We start from the raw sequence: 18,773 nt of genomic DNA on the forward strand, positions 1-18,773 counted from the left end.
AAAAGTTGAATTTTTAACTTTTTCATGCGGGCCTATATTGAAAATTTAAAAAATATTTACTTTAAACGTTTGTAGCTCATTGCAACGTCGACCGGTTTCGATGAAACTTTCACAGTGCATCTAATTAACAAAGATCCACAAAACGTATTTTTTTAAATTTCAATATAGGCCCGCATAAAAAAATTGTAAAATGAAACTTTTAGTATTTTCTCTACAATTCTCCGACCAAATGTAATTTTTTAAAAAATTTCTTCTCACATCCTGTAGTAAACTAATTGTTCTAGCTTCCCAATAAAGTTCAAATCGCATAGTCCAATATTAACGAAGTTATCGTTTTTTTGAGAGTGTCCGCATATTAATGGGAGTCACTGTACATTGCGTTAAAAACATTTATTATGTCGTCACAAATAAAGGAGATTTTTAGGTGGCTACATTTCGGTGAACATCACCCTGTATAATTATTCTTGCTCACCTGGAACAGTTGCATTTCAGGAGCCTGATGAACGCAGCCCTGAATGTCTTGTTGAAGATAGTGTAAATGACGGGGTTGATGGTGGATGACACGTATCCCAACCAGAGACACGTGTCCACCACGTGGCCAGGCACCGAGCACTCCGGACACGCGGCGAAGACTATGTTGAGGAGGAAGAATGGCGCCCAGCAGAGGACGAACGTGAAGAACACTAGACCCAACACCTTGCTAGCCTTCTGCTCCGTTGCTACCATGTTCGCCGCCAGAGATCTGCCCTTCGATCGACCCGGTTGGACTCTAATGGATCCATCGTATGGATTTAGAGAATTTTCTTATTAAATACAGATTTCCCTCGCATGCTGTGACTTTCGTCTCTACGGATAGTGTTACTTTATTACCAAACTGCGGATCTTTATATATGCAAAATAAAAAAATATTCTGCATTCATTGCGGGAAGCAGGAATAAAATAAAAATTGATTTCATCCCTTAACGACTTTTTGTTACGTTAAAAACAACATTACAATATTCTTGAGAAGTTTTCTAATCTATTACTGTTTTATATTCCACCCGACTAATTTCTTCATAAATGCATGGGAGATCCGCAGTCTATTTATTACTGTTAATGATAAAGTTACTTATTGCGGATAGTGTAACACATTCCTAGGTGGGATATCGGTGAGGCAATATTAATGCAATGATGAAATTACTTTTAGTAATTTTGTTTTAGCAGAGAGCTTTGTTCTAACTGAGTTCCTCGACAAAAGAGTATTCCTGAAGTAAGTGACGATAAGGATTCTTCTACGGAGACGCTTTTAATATAATTCAACGTCAACGCTGAAACGCGGACACACTGTTATCCGGAAATATCATCTAGCAAGAACAAGAACTGCCGACGAAACAGAGTTTATCGCGAGCAGCGAGTTTTCTGCGATTTTGGAAGTCCGAATTGGTCGGGGCCACTCATTTGCATCCGCAAATAGCCATCCGTGCTCGAAGGCTAATCCACCTTCGTCACGTGTACCGCGCGCGAACGCATTAATGCAAGACCAACCCTCTCGCTTGCGGTGACTGTTGCGTGAAAATCCCGGGATTCTCCGCGAGTAGGAACATCGATTTTTCACTGGAACAGCAGATTAAAAAAGCCAATATAATAATTGAAAATCCTATTGTATAATTCATACATGTATATTCGAGAATATGTATAGCTGGCCGATGTGCAACGTGACGTGAAATCACGTGAACACTTTCCGAGTGAAGTTTCTCGTCTCTACAATGTCCCGCAGCATGATCCACTTTAGACAGCGGAAGGACTTATGGTCCTGTGCGCAGCGACATTTATCTGTGGCTCGGCTTTGCTCGTGTCCCTTGTGCACGGGGTTCGAGCAATCGTAAGCGAACAATGTGCAGGATATATGTAACATATTCAGTGATCTGTGTCTCTAACGTAACATATGCGAAAAATATTTACATAAATATCCGCAATCTATTCGTCAGATTTTTCTGATTGAAACGATACCAAACACGACTCGATTCGGATCGTATTTACTTGTTTAATCCACGACACCGTGCAACCTCGATTATCCGAACCGGATCTATTCGGTTTAGAGGCCCGCGACAATGGAATTTAGGTGCTTAAACCTTTTTTTATTGTGCGTACTTACAGAGGTTATTTAATGTTTTAATTAAATACGGTATTTAGCGTGTCCTCGGCCGGGCCGATCCCAGTTCGGAAGCAATCGCCGATCTTCGGCGAGAATCGGCAGCAAGGGCCCGATCGCGGCTTCATAATACTCGCGAAAGTCAAAGTGAACACACGTGCTTTGCAACTGTGCAATCGCCATAGTAATTTTCACTTCGGTCGTGCGGTCTTGCTTTTTTTTTTAAATAATATCGTTTAAATTATGTGTGTGTGTGTGTGTGTGTGTGTGCGCCGCTTTGAAAATATTCCAGCGCAACGGAAAATCTGCTTCTTCCGTGCGCGCGTGCTTGTTCGTTGCTTTTCCGCACATATTTTTCTGACAGTCAATATTTACGGAGTTATCGAGGCGATTGCAGTTGCGCGTGTGTGCTTCGAATATCGAATAAACAGTATAATTTTGTGAAATCCGTGGCGGTTCCATCGCGATTAAAAAGGTTTAGCTTATAGAAATGGCAAGGCTCTCTATTTATTTAAATTCTCTGTTGTGCTGATATGTGATTGGATAAAACAATATATCGAATCAATTTCCATGTAAACAACTTCATAATTTGATGAGTGGTAAGTGTAGTGTTAATAAGCTGTAAATTAAACTGTAACTGGGTCAATCAGAAATTTTTGCCCTTTTTCTATGCAATCCAGTAGATTTGGACGAGAAAATGCCAAAAATCCTAGTTTACGTCAACCGATTTCGATGAAATTTGCAGCATGTCTATAACCAACATAAATCTACAAAACATATATTTTAAATTTTCATTAAGGGCTCAAATAAAAAAGTTTTAAAAAATGCCTTTTCCATTTTTGCATATAACCTTGTACATTATATGTTTTGGAGAATCTTTTTTGTTTCATTTCGTATAAACCAATGCTTCTAATTGATTACAAAAAATCAGGTCGTTGGGTACAATTATAAAAAAGTTATTCTGTTTTAACACTAAACCCACCACCACCGGTCCAAATGACCGGTTCCAGATTTATTATTTACCAATTATTGAAATAATAAAATTGGTTTTATAAGAATTGAGTGTATAAATATCTTTAGTAGAGCACGTATTATAATAGGAGCCGCGCAAAGTCTAACAAATAAAATCAATCTTGTCATTTTTATAAGGGAACATGTGTGTGTAAGTACCAGTTACTTTTAAACTTTCGTGGCTCACTGTAGGAGAAAGGCAAAAATTTCTGGTTACTCAAGTTACAGTTTAACCTCTGAAAGAATTAGCTTAGAATTAGCTCCCCATTGGATCTTTTATTTAAGTGTCACCTGTCGCTTCCGGCGCCACCGGAGATCCTCCAGGCGTGTCGCGTCGCCAGGGACGCGGTGCTCGACAAGGTCGTCGACGACGCTTTCGTCGACGAGTATCTGCCTCCGACTCTGCGCAACTGATCCCGTTCCGGATGTTCCGCGACGAAACGAGCTTGTTTCCTGAGCAACGGCACCGTCAGAACGTATGTGGCCACCATTACAATCATGGGGATGTAGAAAGCGACCAACGAGCCGAACACGAAGAACGCTCTATTGTTTATCACGCACGTTCTCGGAGCTGGCATGATGTTCACGGAATTGATTATACCTGGACAGAAAGAATGAAGGGTTGAAACGCAAGGGGTAATTCTTGCTGATGATTTGATTCTGGGATTTTATACATTTATGACAAAAATGAGTGATGTTTTCAATGTAAACAATCGATTAGCATGTTCGCTACCATCAGTGTTGGGCAAATTTTATTTTAAATAATAAATAAACGTATGATTTTAATTGCAAATAATAACGAAACTTTTTATTTAAATAAAAGTAATTTAAATTATTTCAAACGTGATTTATTTATTATTTCTTTGCAGATAAAAGACTATTTGTTATTTGGATCAAGGTGGAAATCTTTCAACCTAAAACCATTGTTTTCCACACAATATCAATGAAAATTGTGAGTGTTGTTGCTGGACCATTCTTACAATTAGTCTGCTGGACTCAATTTATCCGCGTCTTGAAAGTAGGAAATTCAGTGTTGACTTCGACGCGATGCAAATGGCGGACAGATCAGCAGCCGATTGGTTGGAAAGGGATAGGACGAGGGAGAATATAATCCGACGCGGCGCAGAATTCGAACGGGGAAGATTAGGGACGAGAGTTTACCTAACACTGTAATGGAACTAGAGACCAACATGGCGAGAAGCCAGACCGCCGCGATCTTGAAGCCGACCATCCGTTTGGTGGCGGTGTGCCTCGTCCTGAGCGGATTCCGGATGCCCAGATAACGGCCCAGCGAGATGAAGCACATGTGCATTATGCTTGCGGAACACGCGAGCACGTCGCACGTCACGTATACGTTGCACCATATCACACCGAACGGCCAGTATCCTGCAACAGAAAACGATGAACCCTGCTGAGAGACCCCGAGATTCATGCTCGTAAATCGCTCGTATCCAGCTTCCTGTCCATCAGTTCTCGGGGGATGGCATCGGATATCGACGGGACTTTCTGGAGAGGACTTTCTGGATGGGATCTCGAGAGGCCTGGGGCACGAATAAAATTCAAGAGTTCTCGTTGATCGAACCGATTCGAGCAATATCGCCCGCTATTCCACCAAGCGAACTGCTCCGGTCTCGTTCGAAACTCGGAGGAGGATCAACGGCCGGGAGAACACGGAATTAAAGGCACAGGACACTTACAGGATGAATAGAACGTAACCATTTTGTAAGCTTAGCTTAGTTGTTTTCAACTATCGAGCAGGTGACCGTAGAATCTGAAAAAATTCTAGAACAGTGATCATAAGTAGAATGCGGGTCTTCATGCAATTATAGCAAAATTGAGTAGATGAAATTAAAAATTGTTGGAAAAATGAAAGAATTGAAAATGCCAATATATGATTTCTCCTCTATTAAAATCATTAAGCGAACAAATAACATTCAATTTAGTTTCTATTCCTTGCAATCGATGCAGACAATTTTTATTTTGCATCAAGATCCGCAGTCTAGCAATAATTTAAGCTTAGCTCTTGGCCGAAAAAAACTTCGAAAAAATTGATTTTTACTCTTTTCAACTATCGCGCAAGCGACCGTAGAATTTGAAAAACATCGTGAACAATAAACATAATTAGAGACTGCAGATCTTCATGTATTTATGTATAGCAAAATTGAGTAGACAAAATTCAAAATTGTTGGAAAATTTTTAAAATTGAAGGTATCAAAAATCATTAAGAGAAGAAATAATATTCATTTAGTTTCTATTCCTTGCAATCGATGCAGACAATTTTTATTTTGCGTAAAGATCCGCAGTCTAATCATAAGAATATATCGGTACTGTAAAAATATGTATAGATCTGGTCACTCTAGAATTTCCATGTGAAATTTGCATTTTGTTCGAGCATTTCTATCGAGGTTTTTCATTTTTTACGAACAGGATTTTCAATTTAAAAATCTGAAACAGATTGGGGAGTATGTGCGTGGGTACCTGACGTGTCTCAGATTTTTCTCAGAATTTTTATACATTAACTAGGGAAAGTAGGACGAAAACTGCTTTTCTGATTTTACCCCGAAACTACCCTTCCGATCGAGATGTAGGGTTGAAATATTACCACGTTTTTATTAGCACGCTTTCTTGTTTGTTTGTTTGTTTGTCTGTTCGGTGGCAAATTTTGCAATTGATTTTAAACTAACTTCCTGATGAGCTAGAGACTTGAAATCGGTTACATGGCTCAGAACTGGATGACACAATGCATTATTCAAGAAAAAATTTTTTTAAAAGTCTCCGTTTCGGAGAAATAACAATTAAATATTTGACACAGTATGTTTTCTCTTGATGCCCTATCGAATGACCCGTCGGTCATCTAATCCAGTACAAGGGTGCTTTTGACCATTTCATCCGGGACCATTTTACCAGATTTTATCAGACCTTCAAATTCAAGGGCAATTTAGCAGCACCTTTTTTTGCAGATCTAGATCTTCTAGTTGTGGTACATAAGTACTGGCAGAACGAACCGGAAATGTTTAATTGCAAGACGCGCAGAAGCTTTCGGCTGCGCTTCGAGACGCTGTTCGCTGCGATAACGGCACCGTAAGCCGTTATAGAGCTTCTTACTACATCGCAAACTCCATTGTTGGCCGGATATCCTGACTAAGTGGTCACGTTCGAGGAATAATTCTCTCTGGCTCGTCCCTCGCCATTCAGTTCCAAATTTTCCACCATTCACAGTTCGGCTATGTCCAATACACTCGTACACAATGTCCTCGTTATCGAGGAGAGCCGTTCCACCGTTTCGATTAATTGTCACTATCGCAGATTAAGGACACGTTGCGGCAGATTTTTCGGGCTCTTCAAGTTTACCATTCGAACGATTGGGACCAGTGCTTTTCCCTTTTCTACCCAATCACGTTCTTATTATCATCTTCAAATAGTGGTTTCATATTTGAGAGGAGTATAAGAAAATTATTATCAATATGCTCAGTAGCCAGATAAAAAAATGTTTGTAACGAAAATTAATTAGTTTTTAGTCAGCTACAATGAAGATCACCTTGCTCATGTCAGGTCGAGTTCAACAGCATAGTTATACTATGACCTTGACGTGACCTTGACTTGAAAAATTCAGTTTATCATGGTAACAATGAATTTTTAAAGAAAATTGATAATTTGTAAAGCAAAGAAGATTAAGCGAAGTGAACAAACATGATGGATAATTTAACCCCTTGCCATAGGATTTATTTTACGGTTTCAGTGATTAGAACTCTTTTGCAGGAGCGGATTAAGCGGTAAGCGGACTAAGCGGCCTTAGCTGTAAAAGCTGTCACAGGGCGGCTACCGTTAGCAGATATTTTTGCTAAAAAAAGGCAATTCATTGTAAAATAATCGAACAAATCTATAAACAAAATGTCGCACTGTATGGAATTTTTGATTACTTTTCTTTCATGTTTGTGACTTCATGAGAGTTTTCTTGAAACTTTTCTTTGGGGAGGTCCGAAATTTTGCCTGCATAGGCCTCCCACTTGCCTTGATCCGCCCCTGCTCTTTTGTAGATCGTAATTTCTCCAAAAAGGAGAAAACTTATATCTATTGTATGCATATATGTTCTCCAATGGCTGTACATTAACGAAAGCAAAATAGAATTTTATTTTGGTTATAGGAAATTATCATTTCTAAAAGTTATCATTTTTATTAGAATCTGTTCAGAATTTATATCACGAGTCAGACACGATATTGTAAGGCGAGGGATTAATAATCCTGTTAACCCCTTATCGTAACATTTTCATTTTAACAAGAGAAAAGAAAATTTATATTTGTTGTACATTTGTTTTAATGCTTGAACATTGATTACAAACGAACCAAAATTTATTCCATTTAAAAAGAGAGGCGTAACATTCATGTTTGTTAGACTTTATTTAAAATCTTCATCATGACTGTTGGACAAGGGGTTAAATCAGCGGTTTCCAACCTTTATGCTACTACGTTCCCCTAAAAAAATGGTTTTCTTCCGCGCCTCGCTATTTATTCCCGAATTTGTACTGTTGCGTTACGATGTGACGTTTATTTATTTGTAGATATTATGTTAATTTTGTATTAAAAATTGTGGCGTCTCTCCTGGCAATAGCCGCGCCTCCTAGGTTGGAAACCGCTGTCTAAATTAAAATATAGTATTCTTGCGGGAGGTCTCCGCGAACAAAGATTTCGAATGTTCCCCACGGTTTATTTCGATAATGTTTTATTGTCTCATAGTGAAACGCGCGGCTCGGGACGTTGAAGCGCCGGCCACGTGGCAAACTGTTTACGGGATCGGAGAGGAGTTGCAAACACAGTTTCTATAGCAGGTTCAGTTCCCTCGTCTGCGTTACACGTGCTGAATGTTACCGCGAATCGTGGTGAAACCGGACACACTGTGGCTTTTCTTATATTCCGCGGAGGAATTTACATTTCACAGTAAGTACCATTCGCATAGAACGACGTCTCACAAAATACTCTGTCAGCCTGAGAACCAGTCCAATCTCGATTAATCCGGTCGATCGGCCGCACGAATTGATATCTTGGTTACAATCGGACTTCGGATCTTATGCGTTCACGAAACAGTAAAAATAAATCGACTCTTCTTCAAAAATCGAAGAAATTGATTCTATTGTTTGATAATAATTTATTAACACTAAATCTACCGACCATCAAAAGTGACCATCAAAAATGTGTAAGTATTTTATCATGAAAAAATAACAAGATTATATTTATTCGACGATTTATTCGACGATTTCTTCATTTAATCAACGATTTACGATTAACTTCACCAATCGATTGAATCAATCGCCGATTTATTTGACAATTTCTTCATTTAATCAACGATTGACGATTAATTTCATCAATCGATTGAATCAATCGCCGATTATTCGACGATTTCTTTTTGTAGTCGTATACATTAATCAATGAATCATGATTAAAATTTTAATATCGATTAATGCCCAACACTGATGCTGCACAATAATTGTTGCGCAATATGCTTGATCGTGAATTTATTCAAGCACATATTGTACTAAAAATTGCATAAAATACAAACAGCCTTGTCATTTTTTATCAGCTCAAACATTCAAATGTTTTTATTAACGATTCAAATCGTCTTTAGTGCTGGGCAGGTTTAGTGTTCACGTGTCATCCCTCTGCATGAAATCGCGCGCAAGAAACGTACACGTACAAAGACGTTATCCACGGTATTACCGACGGAAGTTTGAGCGTCGTCTGCGGAAGTCGCGTTTGATTTAACTCGTACGGGAACGTGGGACATCAAAGAGCATCAATGTCAGCGGTTCGTTTACATCGAAATTCAACTGTTGCGTCGCGTTTCCGTGCCGGACTGGGTGACTTCCACGCCTCGGAATCGTTGAGATTTCATCTGACGGTCGTGTTCCCATTTCTTCTCTCGTTTAGGAAATTGGGAACACTGACGAGAGACGAGAGGATCGCGTCTTCGTTGATTCAACCCGCTTCTCGATATCGACAGGTGACACGCGTAATCGTTTGCAGCGCCAGCGGTGAGACACACTTGCTCGCATAATTTTGTATCTAATGAAATTCCTCGGGTGCAGAGACACTCTGGTATCCCGCGGCTGCTGTCTCGAATTAATAAAGCCTCTATGGAAATTTTTGCTTCCAGCTAAACGGCAACCTCGGATTAATTGCGGCCTGGAAACGAAATCCACGGAAATATTCGAGGACTCGGTGCGTTTCCAAGCGATGTTATATCATTCGGCCACAATGTGCGGTGTACAACCATATACGCACACAATGTACAACTAGATGTCTAAACAAGTGTACACACAATCTCCTTATAAATACACTATGTACATGTAGGATAGGAATATTTTATGTACGAATCTACTATGGGTAAATAAACACAATGAAATTGGAAATCCTATCTGTGTATTTATTTATTGTACCACCAATCACTCCTGAATTCCGACTTGTCTTTGAGTTGTACTACTGAATTCTCGTGCCACCTCCTTCGATATCATGTTCTCCTAATACAAAATTTAATTTTCGGGATTTCCGAAAATTTTCGCCGATTTTCGCCCGTCTGACTTGTCGTTGAGTTGTACTACTGAATTTTCGAAAATTAAGTCAGACGGTCGAAAATTGGCGAAAATTCTCGAAAATCTCGAAAATTGAACTTTGTATTAGGAGAACATGATATCGCAGGAGGTGGCACGAAATTCAGTAGTGCAAGTCAACGATAAGTCAGACGGCCGAAAATTTTCGAAAATCTCGAAAATTGAGAAAGTATTAGGAGAACATGATATCGCAGGAGGTGGCACGAAATTCAGTAGTGCAGGTCAACGATAAGTTAGACGGTCGAAAATTGGCGAAAATTCTCGAAAATCTCGAAAATTGAACTTTGTATTAGGAGAACATGATATCGCAGGAGGTGGCACGAAATTCAGTAGTGCAGGTCAACGATAAGTCAGACGGTCGAAAATTGGCGAAAATTCTCGAAAATCTCGAAAATTGAACTTTGTATTAGGAGAACATGATATCGCAGGAGGTGGCACGAAATTCAGTAGTGCAAGTCAACGATAAGTCAGACGGTCGAAAATTCTCGAAAATCTCGAAAATTGAACTTTGTATTAGGAGAACATGATGTCAAAGGAGGTGGCACGAAATTCAGTAGTGCAGGTCAACGATAAGTCAGACGGTCGAAAATTGGCGAAAATTCTCGAAAATCTCGAAAATTGAACTTTGTATTAGGAGCACATGATATCGAAGGAGGTGGCACGAAATTCAGTAGTATAACTCAACGAAAAGTCAGACGGCCGAAAATTTTCGAAAATTCAGTAGTACAAGTCAACGACAAGTCAGACGGCCAAAAATTGACGAAAATCTCGAAAATTGTATTTTGTATTAGGAGAACATGATATCAGAGGAGGTGGCACGAAATTCAGTAGTGCAAGTCAACGACTAGTCAGACGTCCGAACATTTTTCGAGAACCTCGAAAATTGAGAAAGTATTAGGATTGCATAATATCGAAGGAGGTGGCACAAAATTTAGTAGTACAACTCAACGACAAGCCAAACGTCCGAAAATTTCGAAAATGGGGTTATGTATTAGGAGAATATCATATCGAAGGATGTAGCCGTCGCAATTTTCCTAATCAGATCGAACGTTCATGTACAGGGTGGGTTAAAAAGAACACATCAGCTATTGGAGATAATATTCTTTATTCTTCGATAAAAAATTTACATAGAATATCACATGTGTGTATCTTGGTAAGATGAGTAGAAGGTTCCTGGCAGGAATGCGATGACGTGCATGAAGGGTCTAATGTCCATCCAATCCTGAACACAATCTTCTGATCTTGTTGCACAATTTATTAATGTTGGAGTGATATAAAGTTCCACGAAACCATTTATGTAAAAAGTGGAGATGATGCGAGTAACTGAAGGTTCACAGAGTGATGTGATAGTTTTTGAGCTGAGGTAATTTGTTCACGTGGCATCCTTCGCTGACTCAGCCGGGACCCCTGGAATCGGTGATAAAATGATTCTTTGGTAGACTGCTCGCATTAAAAATTCGAATCCCGTTCCGACTGGGGGTAAACGTTGCCCCCATCGACGAGAGAGAGGAGAACCGAGAGGGGAAGTCAGACGAACAGAGAGAAATAGTCGGAGCAGCTAGGGGCAGATAATTTTTCTCGAATTACGGTCACGGATAAACCGAAACGTTCAGAAAGGGAGAGAGTATCGTTGTAGCTTTATTTGCCGTGGAAAAAGTTCCCCGGTTTTCGTCGTCCCGTGTGCGTCCCGGCTAGACAAAGATAAAGCGGATTCGGAGCAGGTCAGATATTGTGCCGAGCTCACAATCCTGCTGTTATCGAATGCGCGATTTATCTCGCGCACTACCTAAGCCCGAAACATTCGTGTCACGCTCGCGTCTACCCCTTTCCGCCACGCGAGACTGTTTATTTCGTATCTCGTATTTCGCGAGAATACAGAATATTATAATCCGGATCCTACGCCATCATCCATACTGAGAGAAGATAATAAAATCAGTTTGTCCCACGTGACTCGGAAAATACAGTCGTCCGACCGTCATACTGTTGTGCTCATCTAGAAATTCTTCTCTACTTCACGTACTTGCAAATTAATTTCTTGTTTATTCGAACTACTTTCAGTCAGTCTCATAATTGTACACACTGTAAATCACTATATAACTTCTTTGTGAATGGACCAAACGATTTCTGTTTTTCTGCCAAGCTAGATTAGTTTATAAGATAGTGATGGAAACTTTGGACAATGTGCTTTAAGTCTAAATTACGAAAAAAATGTGTGGGAGGAAATTTTATGGGTGGTTCTTCGCGACAATGCAAGATGAAAATGAGGAATAAAGAAATTGCGATTTCCCCTTCGTTTCCTAGTTATTCACAATCAAAAATCCGCCGCCTAAAATGCGGCAACCCGCCCGACAGAGGTGTACACGTTGCGTACGTCACACAGGCACATTTCAGGCGGCGGATTTTTAATTGTCGATACTTAAAAGACAAAGCTGAAACTGCAATTTCTTTATTCTTCATTTTCGTCTCGCATTGTCGTGGAGAACCATCCCTTAAATTTTCTGATAATATATATATCAGTAGACAGCGGATCTTATCCATTTATGATGAAAACGAGTTGGTGCAATTTATATATACATATAAAACAGTAAAAACAGTAGAAGAATTCAAAAATACCCTTGCACAATTTCCAACCAATTCAACGTATTGAAAAAAGAAAATAAATTTCCATTTCACTCCAGTTTGCTGCACATCAGGTGTAAACAGTAAATTCGTGGGAAAAATTTAAAACATTGTTACATTATTTTCAACTTGGTAAATGTGTATTAAAAATGAAAATAAATTTCCATTTCACTGCAGTTCGTTGCAATACAGGTAAGAAAATATTATTTTGCATACGAACCTTGAGAACCACCCCTTAAATTCTCAGATTACCATTAAGGAGCAACATAGAAAATGGAGTTTACCAATTGATTCTCTTTCGAGTAGCATGATTGTTGTTAGCCAGGTTAAGCTGTGGAAATGAGGAACGAACGAGGTGGGCTGATGGGTATCACACTGCCGCGGAACAGTTTCAGCCTCCAGATTCGATAATCTGTTAAGCAATCGGGAATTTGTTGATCCGGGCGATTTGCGAGATAAAATACTAGACCGAGCGATCGGATTGAACAGGATCGACATCGTCGGCTTGCATAAATGCTTCAGCCGTCGCCGGTTGCATCGGGAAAATAGGACGCGCGGCTGGCGCACAAGGACCTCGAGAACCGTATTATAATTTCGTATTTCGCACACACGAGGAAGAAACTCCGGTGACAAAGTTAAAGAGCGCGCGCGCATGGCGGACGAGGACCCTCCTCCCTCTTCAAATGGAATTTTCTACGGGTCTTTTGTGCTCGCTGGATCATCGACTAGGATCCTGAGGGAGCGAAAGCCACGTCGAAACAGGAAGAATCCGAACAGGATGAAACGAGATGTTTTTTCAAAGCGTCATACGCCTCGCAGAAAATTCCTTTGTAAGAGGCAGTTTATTCCCTGGTATAGCTCGCCCTGGAATAGGTATGGTAATAACGTTATGGATTATCATGTATAACGCCAACTAGACGGCCATTCTTCAAGGAAATTGCTTCCCGGTAAGTTTCACGTATCGAGTTCAGCGTCATTACCGCGGATCTACCGGGTGACTGGTTTCAATCCAACGCGAAGATTACTCAAATACTCTGCGTTATACAGGGTGTCCGAAAATATGCTTCCTTGAAAGGTCTGATTCCTGAGTTCTTGGTTTTGGGACACCGTGTATAAAATAATAGTTTAGATAAGAAATTACACTACACAATACACAAAAATAATGAATAAACTCTTCCTGAAACGGGGGCTCATTTTAAAATTTAAATCACTCTGGCCCCACACCGAATAAAGTTAATTATCGAGGTTGAAAGAATTATTTTATAATAACACAATTCTTTATGAATAGAACAAAACAAAATGTAGCTCAATCGGAAAAACAGTTACCGAGATAAAAATTCCTGAGCGAGGCCCGTTTTTCGTCAAAGTGGGCAAAAATTGGAAATTTCGAATACCTGTAAATTTTTTAACAAATTCTACACCGGTGAAATGACGACTTAAACCTCCCCTAACTTCGAATGGACTGCAGCATATTTCATTTAGAACAAAATGAAGAAATGTTTTCACTTAGAAAAAATAATTTCATTACAATTTTTGTTTCTAATAAAACTCGTACTTTTTATTGCTTTAAGTCATTCACAAGTCATTCAGTTAATTTTGAAAATGGTCCAAGTCAGTTCGAACTTTAAAAACAACATTTTCGTATATGAGACTCGCACAAAACTTCACATCTTCTATTATAATAAAAATGAAATGCTGTTCGTTGGTCACGACATCACGGGAGAACGGCTGGTTCATAATAAATGTTCATTAATCAAGATCAAATTGAACTACTATGTAGTATGGAAATATTTGTTAATTTATTCAAATGTAATTCTTTAATGGGCGGGTATAACGAACGGACTCGAGCTTTCAATTTTCGGCTAGCGACCGCGTCGTTAAAAAAAGGATCAAATTGGAGTGGATCGAAAGTGCCGTGAGAACTGTATTTCGCCTACTCGCGACACGGCCGGGTCTCTCGAGAATCCACTTCTCGTACACCTTCGAATCTCCGACGTGACAATAATAGAAGAGGCGAAGTAATGGGGCAAAGTTAATGGGTCACTGGAACGAAAAGAAGATTGCTATCCCGTCGCAGCGAAGTACTCGTTGCAATTTGCGGACGTTGGCCGTCATCTTCGTTCGGCCCAGTCATTGACGACGGGAAAACGTGACTGATTCAAGCTCGATGACGCTCGAGGATCGCCACATGAAAATGGCGAACGCCGTTTTCCTCGATGCTAACGAGCCGCGGAACTCAGAACTCAATAAACTGCCACCCCTTAAAAATCGATTGATTGTTTTTGTAGAACGATTTAAGGGCTCCCAACCTCGAGCCCGACGGAGAATCCAGCTCAACTCATTCAGGGGAATCGGTGTGTATTTCTTAATAATTATTAGAGCGGAGATTTTATGCATTTCCTTAAAGTTTTTCATGATCTCGTTTTAATGACCTCATAAATTATGATCTGAAAAATTGAAATATTGTACATTTTATTCCTTGTAGCACCACAGCCGCCATATTGAATCCGCCATTCTGTTTTTTGTAATTTTTACAGCGGATTTTATGCATTTCCTCAAAGTTTTTAATGATCTCGTTTTAATGACCTCATAAATAATGATCTGAAAAAAAGGAAAAATTGTATATTTTATCCTTGTAGCGCCAAATCTGCCATATTGAATCCGCCATTCTGTTTTTTGTAATTTTTACAGCGGATTTTATGCAATTCCTCAAAGTTTTTAATGATCTCGTTTTAATGTCCTCATAAATAATGATCTGAAAAATTGAAATATTGTATATTTTATTCCTTGTAGCACCACAGCCGCCATATTGAATCCGCAGTCTGTTTTTTTTTAATTTTTACTGCGGATTGCATGCATTTATGACAAAAATGAATAGGTGCAATTTGAAACAGTAAAAAGACATTGGAAAAACTTGAAAATATTGTTATATCATTTTCCACAAATTTCTATTTCACTCCAGTTTGTTGCAAATCAGGTATAAGCACTAAACATATTGATATATTATTTTCAACCTATTAAATGTATTAAGAAGGAAAATAAATTTCTATTTCACTTCAGTTTGTTGCAAATCAGAGGTATAAACACTAAAAACATTGATATATTATTCTCGACCCACTAAATGTATTAAGAAAGAAAATAAATTTCTATTTCACTCCAGTTTGTTGCAAATCAGGTACCAAATTTTTAATTTTCACGACACTCCGCTGTCTAATAATCAGATGTAAAATTTTTATTTCGCAAGAAGATCCGCTGTCTAATAATCAGGTATAAAATTTTTATTTTGCACAAAGATCTGCTGTCGAATAACCAGCGACATAGAAAATATGGGAACACTAGTTTTCAAGAAAATCCGACAATTTCTGGAGTGACCCCACTGTCACATCGAATCTGCCATTTTGTTTCTCGTAATTTCGACCAAACTGGACTATTACTTCGATCTTTGGCGACGTGTTGGCGATTTTAAAACACCGTGCGAATAAAACCAGCTGGAAATGCGGGAACAGCCGTCAATTATAATCAACATTAAAGAGAAAACAGCATTAACATACCAACGTCCAAATTAGAGAGTTAATGGAACGAGGAATAAAGTCGGTGTGCAAGAACACGATGAAATTAGCGTCGATCGAACAGTCAGGGAAATAACAGGGCTGGTGGGAAACATTGTAAAGCGTCGATTACGCGATTCCGGGAACGTTAAAGTTTAATCGTCGCGTTTTTCGTTGGAATGAAACTTGCACCAGCGGTCACTGATAAAATTTACAAGTGATATTTGCTGCGCGTGGTATTACCTCGGGATCTCGAACAAGTATGCCCGTATCGTTCAATTTTCACGGATATGAACGAGAGATCGACGTCGAATTAAAATGGATTAATTAACGGTGACGCGGGCATGGTAATTGAGAGGAAAATGTTCTCGTCGTAAACCCGCGCGCACCGCTCGCGGGAAACGAGGAGAAACAACGCGAGCCTCTGGAGTATTTTCAAACTCCATTTCACGAGAGATCTCGTCTAGTTTCGGAAGCGGCTTCCGCGGTATTAAACGAGCGACGGCTGGCGGAATTTTTCGGAAGCTGTTATGGCAACGCCGCATACTGATAGAACATCAGTCCGATCAAGCTACGGGAACAGAGGGCCGTGATAGTACAGGGTCTGTCCGGAAAGTAATGCGACCACATTTAAAAAAAAAAATCTATTAAACATATGGGTACAAATCATTAAATTTCTTCAAAGTAGGATCCTTGGGCGTCGACACATTTTTTCCAGCGCGATTTCCATGCTTCGTATGCTCCCTGGAAGGCGTTTTTTGGAACCTCTCGTAGTACCCTCGTCACAGCCTCTTCGACGCGTTCCACGCTTTCAAAATGGCATCCTTTTAGCACATTTTTAATTTTTGGAAACAAGAATAGGCCGGCAGGAGATAGGTCAGGACTGTACGGGAGTTGAGGAAGTGTCGTGATCCAACTAAGAAGTACCGTTTACTGTTTTCCCCGTAATCTACGGAAAAGTTTTGGTTGGAAGTGCTCGACGAGGCTGCGACGAGGGTACTACGAGAGAGGCTCCAGATAACGCCTTCCAGGGAGCATACGAAGCATGGAAATCGCGCTGGAAAAAATGGGTCGACGCCCAAGGATCCTACTTTGAAGCAATATAAAGGTTTGTACTCATATGTTCAATAGATTTAAAAAAAAAAATGTGGTCGCATTCCTTTCTGGACAGACCCTGTACAGGGTCATCCGTTTTTAAACGGCCAAACGTTAACCAGCTGTAGAGGACCCCAAATGGAACCACTTTTACCCCTATCACTTATTTTGTTTCGGCCTTGATTTCCAGATAATTGCAAAAAACCATCATTTTTTGAGTTTACATAAAATTAAATATCTCAGGACTCCAATCATGAATCTTGATGGTTTTTCCTTTATTTCGTTTAAAATAAGTAGGGGCATCTTTTTTATTGAATAAACTTTTTTGTATGATCTTCGGATCATGGTTTTTTTGGCGTGGGGCACACCGCCACTTTCCAACTTATTTCTTTCAGGCTCCACGGTGTGCCCCACGCCAAAGAAACTACTTTTTTATTCAATAAAAAAGATGCCCCTACTTATTTTAAACGAAACAAAGGTAAAACCATCAAGATTTATCATTGGAGGCCTGAGATATTTAATTTTATGTAAACTCAAAAAATTATGGTTTTTTTTTGCAATTATCTGGAAATCAACGTAGAAACAAAAAAGTGATAGCGGTAAAAGTTGTTCCATTTGGGGTCCTCTACAGCTGGTTAACGTTTGGCCGTTTAAAAACGGATGACCCTGTATAACGCGAACGACTTCAAATCACTTCAAATAGGACTGAGACAGCGTTGCCAAATTTACCACGTTCCGGCCTGTCTGAAGTCGTTCGCGGTACATCGCGGCCGTCTCTGTGTATATGCAGTACCTCGATCGGACTGAAATTCTGTATGCGTTGTTGCCACATCACATATTCCGGCCTCTACACGGCAGTGGATTGGATCGTTCCTGTACAGCACGATTGGGAATTGGGAGACCTACTTATTCTAAGGGAAGAAAACAATATTTAGCTTCACGCAGTTCCGTGGAGAAGATACGCGGAGGAATTGAAAGGAACAGAAACGAACAGCATCGTTTCGTTTGATGAGACTAGGCAACCCTCTAAACACCAGTGGCGTCCTAACGTTCCTTCCCTCGCAGACATTTTTTAGTAGGGGATGGTGAATGCCCAGATGTCCCGATAGCCGAACCCGGATCGGGCCGGAAGCGATTCTGTCTTTTCTACGGTTTTGCAGGATTTCCGCGATACCGTTGCCCCATGGGAGCTGTACGAACGGATGATATCGAGCGCGTTTGCTGGTCGGATGAGAAAAGCGCGGACCAGTCGTCGCGACGACCCGCAGTTTCGCTGGTACCCGGATGTTATTGTGCCGAGGAGAACAATGTGTACACGGCACGCTAATTGCCATCGCATTACACGTGCTCCCATTGTCTAATAAATAGGATCCAGTCCCGTTGCGACGCGCATCCGACGATAAACGTCCTGGAGGTAGCTCGCGTTCAGGTAGCATCCGGGCAACAGGTCCAGTCGAAAATGCGGCCGAGTTCCACTGGACCGGAAGGAAAAGGTTCATGAGAAAGGAACAAGTGCACTATAGGGAATAAGAAGGTTGAATGCCAGGATCGTGCTAAACCTAGCTTTTGCTTATTGTCAAGTAGCCTCTCGAAAAATTCAAGTTGCTTTTAAAAGTATTCCAGTGGAACAATCAATACTTGGTCAGGCTAGAAGCCACATTTTTGGAATTGGAAGCTGTTTTATTTTAACCCTCTCCTTGTCGTTTGTCTGATATATTCGACATTACATGAATGCATTTTTTTATGGCCAATAGTTTACTACATTTT

At 40.0% G+C, this 18,773-nt stretch overlaps 1 protein-coding gene and 1 long non-coding RNA gene across 4 annotated transcripts in view; one reads left to right on the forward strand and one right to left on the reverse strand.

Moving 5' to 3' along the window:
• 5-ht2a (5-hydroxytryptamine receptor 2A) overlaps positions 1-18,773 on the reverse strand; it is a 66,931-nt gene that overhangs the window by 2,084 nt on the left and 46,074 nt on the right. For all 3 annotated transcript variants that reach the window (XM_076432170.1, XM_076432171.1, XM_076432168.1), the window contains exons 4-6: positions 4,304-4,528; positions 3,434-3,743; positions 473-769 (exon numbers count right to left, since the gene is read on the reverse strand). In XM_076432170.1, coding sequence (XP_076288285.1) covers positions 473-769; positions 3,434-3,743; positions 4,304-4,528 — 832 coding nt within the window. The remainder of the gene's footprint in view (positions 1-472; positions 770-3,433; positions 3,744-4,303; positions 4,529-18,773) is intronic.
• LOC143212904 (uncharacterized) lies at positions 751-9,546 on the forward strand. The gene is made up of 2 exons (XR_013009817.1): positions 751-8,077; positions 9,291-9,546. It is a non-coding gene; the product is annotated as an uncharacterized LOC143212904 (long non-coding RNA).

The sequence above is a fragment of the Lasioglossum baleicum genome, chromosome 10 (assembly GCF_051020765.1).
Source record: "Lasioglossum baleicum chromosome 10, iyLasBale1, whole genome shotgun sequence".
Classification (NCBI taxonomy): domain Eukaryota; kingdom Metazoa; phylum Arthropoda; class Insecta; order Hymenoptera; family Halictidae; genus Lasioglossum; species Lasioglossum baleicum.